The sequence below is a fragment of the Procambarus clarkii genome, chromosome 19 (genome assembly GCF_040958095.1).
Source record: "Procambarus clarkii isolate CNS0578487 chromosome 19, FALCON_Pclarkii_2.0, whole genome shotgun sequence".
In the NCBI taxonomy this organism is placed as follows: domain Eukaryota; kingdom Metazoa; phylum Arthropoda; class Malacostraca; order Decapoda; family Cambaridae; genus Procambarus; species Procambarus clarkii.
In genome coordinates, this window is record NC_091168.1 from 17,892,814 (window position 1) to 17,901,457 (window position 8,644).

General features: G+C 46.2%; 1 protein-coding gene across 1 annotated transcript; it reads left to right on the forward strand.

Annotated features, from left to right (window-relative positions):
- Positions 1-6,453: 6,453 nt before the first annotated feature.
- Positions 6,454-8,028, forward strand: LOC138366301 (serine-aspartate repeat-containing protein F-like). The gene has a single exon (XM_069327327.1). The coding sequence runs from the start codon at positions 6,454-6,456 to the stop codon at positions 8,026-8,028; it is 1,575 nt and encodes a 524-aa protein (XP_069183428.1).
- Positions 8,029-8,644: the final 616 nt, after the last annotated feature.

The window sequence follows — 8,644 nt, forward strand, 5'->3', positions numbered from 1 at the left end:
ACACACACACACACACACACACACACACACACACACACACACTTTTCACACGTTCAACAACATAACATTTGTCTCCACACACCACTGCAGAAAACACACACACTGAGATTTAATGTAAATATTTAGTTTTATCCTTATGCGTTTGTTGGGGTTAATGGGGGGGGGGGTAGAAAGAGACATTTTCCAACTAAATAGAATTATTATTAAATTGTTCGCATGCCACAATGTCCCGCTATCATTACCTGATGGCGTTACTAGCGCAGGTGGCTGGCTATATTGAACATTTGCCTGAACAATGCTCTGTACAGTATACTGTAGAGCTGTTTATTGGAGCATTTATTTGTCATTATTTTAGCTATTGTTTGTAGTATTTGTATTTTTTCTTTTTGAATTTCTACATAATACTTCTCATATGTTTTCTTTAGGACTCTTGCCATTTAGCAGATGTTATATTGAACACCCTAATTACTAAGCAGGTGCTCGTGTATATATATATATATATATATATATATATATATATATATATATATATATATATATATATATATATATATATATATATATATATATATGTATGTGTGTGTGTGTGTGTGTGTGTGTGTGTACTCACCTAGTTGTGTTTGCGGGGGTTGAGCTCTGGCTCTTTGGTCCCGCCTCTCAACCGTCAATCAACAGGTGTACAGATTCCTGAGCCTATCGGGCTCTGTCATATCTACACTTGAAACTGTGTATGGAGTCAGCCTCCACCACATCACCCCCTAATGCATTCCATTTGTCAACCACTCTGACACTAAAAAAGTTCTTTCTAATATCTCTGTGGCTCATTTGGGCACTCAGTTTCCACCTGTGTCCCCTTGTGCGTGTTCCCCTTGTGTTAAATAGACTGTCTTTATCTACCCTATCAATCCCCTTCAGAATCTTGAATGTGGTGATCATGTCCCCCCTAACTCTTCTGTTTTCCAGCGAAATGAGGTTTAATTCCCGTAGTCTCTCCTCGTAGCTCATACCTCTCAGCTCGGGTACTAGTCTGGTGGCAAACCTTTGAACCTTTTCCAGTTTAGTCTTATCCTTGACTAGATATGGACTCCATGCTGGGGCTGCATACTCCAGGATTGGCCTGACATATGTGGTATACAAAGTTCTGAATGATTCTTTACACAAGTTTCTGAATGCCGTTCGTATGTTGGCCAGCCTGGCATATGCCGCTGATGTTATCCGCTTGATATGTGCTGCAGGAGACAGGTCTGGCGTGATATCAACCCCCAAGTCTTTTTCCTTCTCTGACTCCTGAAGAATTTCCTCTCCCAGATGATACCTTGTATCTGGCCTCCTGCTCCCTACACCTATCTTCATTACATTACATTTGGTTGGGTTAAACTCTAACAACCATTTGTTCGACCATTCTTTCAGGTTGTCTAGGTCTTCTTGAAGCCTCAAACAGTCCTCTTCTGTTTTAATCCTTCTCATAATTTTAGCATCGTCCGCAAACATTGAGAGAAATGAATCGATACCCTCTGGGATATCATTTACATATATATTAGAAACAAGATAGGACCGAGTACAGAGCCCTTTGGGATTCCACTGGTGACTTCACGCCAATCGGAGGTCTCACCTCCGTGTGTGTGTGTGTGTGTGTGTGTGTGTGTGTGTGTGTGTGTGTGTGTGTGTGTGTGTGTGTGTGTGTGTGTGTGTGTGTGTGTGTGTGTGTGTGTGTAAATCACGAAAAATAAACACGTGATTAAAAATGTGACAGTGTCAGACCACTGGCACTGAAGTGGTCTGCAGGAAGAATTCAAACAGGAATTTCCTTAAGTACTTTCGTATATTAATACATCTTTCAGAAGGAGTCCTTCTGAAGATGTATTAATATACGAAAATACTTAAGGAAATTCCTGTTTCAATTCTTCCTCCGTGGTCTGGCACTGTAATATATATATATATATATATATATATATATATATATATATATATATATATATATATATATATATATATATATATACATATATATATATATGTCGTACCTAGTAGCCAGAACGCACTTCTCAGCCTACTATGCAAGGCCCGATTTGCCTAATAAGCCAAGTTTTCATGAATTAATTGTTTTTCGACTACCTAACCTACCTAACCTAACTTTTTCGGCTACCTTACCTAACCTAACCTATAAAGATAGGTTAGGTTAGGTTAGGTAGGGTTGGTCAGGTTCGGTCATATATCTACGTTAATTTTAACTCCAATAAAAAAAAATTGACTTCATACATAACGATATAGTTAGCTTTATCATTTCATCAGAAAAAAATTAGAGAAAATATATTAATTCAGTAAAACTTGGCTTATTAGGCAAATCGGGCCTTGCATAGTAGGCTGAGAAGTGCATTCTGGCTACTAGGTACGACATATATATATATATATATATATATATATATATATATATATATATATATATATATATATATATATATATATATATATATATATATATATATATATATATATATATATATACTGGGTTCTAGGCTCATTGAAACAACAAGGGACCCGAGAGCTGCAAGCTTTCTTTTCCAGCGCCTCAGTGTGGCGATACAGAGGGGAAATGCGCACTGCATCCAGGGTTCCTGCCTGCCATCTGAGGAGCTGGAGGAACTCGACAACCTATGACAATCATCTTTGTAACCCATATGTAACTCCTTTTTTGTAACAAAGTTCAAATAAAGTAAATATACATGTGTACATACAAAAGAATGGGGGTGGGAGGAGAAGATAATATTAGTGTTCAGTGAGAAACCACAAGGTCTCCTCTGAATACTTTTTATTTTCTTCTCCGAGGCTATGGGTCCCCACATTGGCACCAGAGGTGGTACCCTCACAAACTTTATATATATATATATATATATATATATATATATATATATATATATATATATATATATATATATATATATATATATATATATATATATATATATTGGTAGCAGTCACCACTACTGTCACCACCACTACAACCACAACAGACAGCGAGCCACTCAACACGACAGACAAAAAAATTAGGCAATGAAAGCTGACGAAACGACAAAAATTAGGCAGGAAAGAGAAGGGTGAGTAGTCTGCATTTTCCTGGACTGCCAGAAAGCCTTGACACAGTACCCCATAAAAGGCTGTTAAAAAAGTTGGAGCAACAGGCAGGAGTAAAAGGGAAGGTGCTCCAGTGGATAAGAGAGTACTTAAGCAACAGGAAACAGCGAGTAACGGTGAGGGGAAGACATCAGAGTGGCGAAATGTCACCAGCGAAGTCCCACAGGGCTCAGTACTTGGACCCATCCTGTTTCTAATATATGTAAGCGATCTTCCGGAGGGTATAGACTCATTCCTCTCAATGTTTGCCGATGATGCCAAAAATTATGAGAAGAATCAAGACGGATGAAGATAGACAGAGACTACAGGATGACTTGGACAAACTGGAGGAATGGTCTAGAAAATGGCTGCTAAAGTTCAACTCAGGAAAGTGTAAGGTAATGAAATTAGGCGAAGGGAGCAGGAGGCTGAACACAAGGTACCATCTGGGAGGTGAAATCCTGCAAGAGTCAAATAGAGAGAAAGATCTTGGGGTTGATATCACACCGAACCTGTCCCCAGAGGCCCACATCAAAAGAATTATCATCAGCGGCACATGCTAGGTTGGCCAACATAAGAACTGCCTTTAGATACTTGTGTAAGGAATCGTTCAGGACCCTGTATACCACTTATGTCAGACCAATCCTGGAATATGCAGCTCCAGCCTGGAGTCCATACCTAGTTAAACACACGACAAAGTTAGAAAAGATTCAGCGGAATGCCACCAGGCTCGTCCCGAAACTAAGAGGTATGAGCTACGAGGAAAGGCTAAAAGAGCTGAACCTCACGTCCCTGGAAAACAGAAGAGCAAGGGGAAACATGATAACCACATACAAAATTCTCAGGGGAATTGACAGGATGGACAAAGACAAACTCTTCAGCGCGTGTGAAAGACGAACACGGGACACAGGTGGAAACTTAGTACACAGATGAGCCACAGAGACGTTAGAAAGAATTTTTTCAGTGTCAAAGTAGTTAATAAATGGAATGATGGAATGGAATGCATTAGGCAGTGATGTGGTGGAGGCTGACTCCATACACAGTTTCATATGTAGATATGATAGAGCCCAGTAGGCTCAGGCATCTGTACACCAGTTGATTGACAGTTGAGAGGCAGGACCAAAGAGCCAAAGCTCAACCCCCGCAAGCACAAATAGGTGAGTACAGCGAGACACACACTCAACACGACAGACAGCGAGACACTCAAAACGACAGACAGCGAGACACTCAACACGACAGACAGCGAGACACACAACACGACAGACAGCGAGACACACACTCAACACGACAGACAGCGAGAGACACTCAACACGACAGACAGCGAGACACACAACACAACAGACAGCGAGAGACACACAACACGACAGACAGCGAGAGACACTCAACACGACAGACAGCGAGAAACACACAACACGACAGACAGCGAGACACTCAACACGACAGACAGCGAGACACACAACACAACAGACAGCGAGAGACACTCAACACGACAGACAGCGAGAGACACACAACACGACAGACAGCGAGAGACACTCAACACGACAGACAGCGAGAAACACTCAACACGACAGACAGCGAGAGACACTCAACACGACAGACAGCGAGACACTCAACACGACAGACAGCGAGGCACACAACACGACAGACAGCGAGAGACACACTCAACACGACAGACAGCGAGGCACTCAACACGACAGACAGCGAGACACTCAACACGACAGACAGCGAGAGACACACTCAACACGACTGACAGCGAGGCACTCAACACGACAGACATCGAGACACTCAACACGACAGACAGCGAGGCACTCAACACGACTGACAGCGAGACATTCAACACGACAGACAGCGAGGCACACAACACGACAGACAGCGAGGCACACAACACGACAGACATCGAGACACTCAACACGACAGACAGCGAGACACTCAACACGACTGACAGCGAGACATTCAACACGACAGACAGCGAGGCACACAACACGACAGACAGCGAGACACTCAACACGACAGAGAGCGAGACACTCAACACGACAGACAGCGAGACACTCAACACGACAGACAGCGAGACACTCAACACGACAGACAGCGAGACACTCAACACGACAGACAGCGAGACACTCAACACGACAGACAGCGAGACACTCAACATGACAGACAGTGAGAGACACACTCAACACGACAGACAGCGAGACACACAACACGACAGACAGCGAGACACTCAACACGACAGACAGCGAGGCACACAACACGACAGACAGCGAGACACTCAACACGACAGACAGCGAGACACTCAACATGACAGACAGCGAGAGACACACTGAACACGACAGACAGCGAGACACTGAACACGACAGACAGCGAGACACTCAACACGACTGACAGCGAGACACTCAACACGACAGAAAGCGAGACACTCAACGCGACAGACAGCGAGACACTCAACACGACAGACAGCGAGACACTCAACACGATAGACAGCGAGAGACACACTCAACACGACAGACAGCGAGACACTCAACACGACAGACTGCGAGACACTCAACACGATAGACAGCGAGAGACACACTCAACACGACACACAGCGAGACACTCAACACGACAGACAGCGAGACACTCAACACGATAGACAGCGAGAGACACACTCAACACGACAGACAGCGAGACACTCAACACGACAGACAGCGAGACACTCAACACGACAGACAGCGAGACACTCAACACGACAGAGAGCGAGGCACTCAACACGACAGACAGCGAGAGACACACTCAACACGACAGACAGCGAGACACTCAACACGACAGACAGCGAGACGCTCAACATGACAGACAGCGAGACACACAACACGACAGACAGCAAGACACTCAACACGACAGACAGCAAGACACTCAACACGACAGAGAGCGAGACACTCAACACGACAGACAGCGAGGCACTCAACACGACAGACAGCGAGAGACACACTCAACACGACAGACAGCGAGACACTCAACACGACAGACAACGAGACACACAACACGACAGACAGCGAGACACTCAACACGACAGACAGCGAGAGGCACACTCAACACGACAGACAGAGAGACACTCAACACGACAGACAGCGAGACACTCAACATGACAGACAGCGAGACACTCAACACGACAGACAGCGAGAGACACACTCAACACGACAGACAGCGAGACACACAACACGACAGACAGCGAGACACTCAACACGACAGACAGCGAGAGACACACTCAACACGACAGACAGAGAGACACTCAACACGACAGACAGCGAGACAGTCAACATGACAGACAGCGAGACACACAACACGACAGACAGCGAGACAGTCAACATGACAGACAGCGAGACACACAACACGACAGACAGCGAGACACTCAACACGACAGACAGCGAGACACTCAACACGACAGAAAACGAGACACTCAACACGACAGACAGCGAGGGACACAACACGACAGACAGCGAGACAGTCAACACGACAGACAGCGAGACACTCAACACGACAGACAGCGAGGCACTCAACACGACAGAAAACGAGACACTCAACACGACAGACAGCGAGGGACACAACACGACAGAGAGCGAGGGACACAACACGACAGACAGCGAGACAGTCAACACGACAGACAGCGAGACACACAACACGACAGACAGCAAGACACTCAACACGACAGACAGCGAGACACTCAACACGACAGACAGCGAGGGACACAACACGACAGAAAACGAGACACTCAACACGACAGACAGCGAGGGACACAACACGACAGACAGCGAGACACTCAACACGACAGACAGCGAGGCACTCTACACGACAGACAGCGAGGCACTCAACACGACAGACAGCGAGGCACTGAACACGACAGACAGCGAGGCACTCAACACGACAGACAGCGAGGCACTCAACACGACAGACAGCGAGGCACTCAACACGACAGACAGCGAGGCACACAACACGACAGACAGCGAGGCACTCAACACGACAGACAGCGAGGCACACAACACGACAGACAGCGAGGCACACAACACGACAGACAGCGAGACACTCAACACGACAGACAGCGAGACACTCAACATGACAGACAGCGAGACACTCAACACGACAGACAGCGAGGCACTCAACACGACAGAAAACGAGACACTCAACACGACAGACAGCGAGGGACACAACACGACAGACAGCGAGACAGTCAACACGACAGACAGCGAGACACACAACACGACAGACAGCAAGACACTCAACACGACAGACAGCGAGACACTCAACACGACAGACAGCGAGGGACACAACACGACAGAAAACGAGACACTCAACACGACAGACAGCGAGGGACACAACACGACAGACAGCGAGACACTCAACACGACAGACAGCGAGGCACTCTACACGACAGACAGCGAGGCACTCAACACGACAGACAGCGAGGCACTGAACACGACAGACAGCGAGGCACTCAACACGACAGACAGCGAGGCACTCAACACGACAGACAGCGAGGCACTCAACACGACAGAGAGCGAGGCACACAACACGACAGACAGCGAGGCACTCAACACGACAGACAGCGAGGCACACAACACGACAGACAGCGAGACACTCAACACGACAGACAGCGAGGCACTCTACATGACAGACAGCGAGGCACTCAACACGACAGACAGCGAGGCACTCTACACGACAGACAGCGAGGCACTCAACACGACAGACAGCGAGGCACTCAACACGACAGACAGCGAGGCACTCAACACGACAGACAGCAAGGCACTCAACACGACAGACAGCGAGGCACACAACAAGACAGACAGCGAGGCACTCAACACGACAGACAGCGAGGCACACAACAAGACAGACAGCGAGGCACTCTACACGACAGACAGCGAGACACGACTCACCATTGTTGACTGAGATGCACGACGTTGTCAATCGTTTATTTATGATTAAAATGTCTCCATCGGGAGCGCACAGGTAAGACTTCTTTATTAATATATGCAAATATGTACAAGGATAAATTTCGTATATTTTTCAATAAGAGTGTAGGGAGATATGATGGTTCGGACACTGGCAACACATGGAAACGTGTATGTATATTTGTGTATATATTTTGTCCCTCGGTAAGCCGGCTATTATTCATGTCATTTGCATATTGATTAAACAATTGTTTAAAGAGGCAACTGTGTTTCTGTCTGGCTGCTGTGTCTGGTTGGGATATATTTGACTGTCTTGGCTTGGCACACACACGCGCGCGCACACGCACACGCACACACACACACACACACACACACACACACACACACACACACACACACACACACACACACACACACACACACACACACACACACACACACACACACACACACACATGGAGCCAGCATGGAGCCCGTACCTTGTCAAGCACAAGACGAAGCTGGAAAAAGTCCAAAGGTATACTACTAGACTAGTCCCAGAACTAAAAGGCATGAGTTATGAGGAAAGGCTGCGGGAAATGCACCTTACGACACTGGAAGACAGAAGAGTAAGG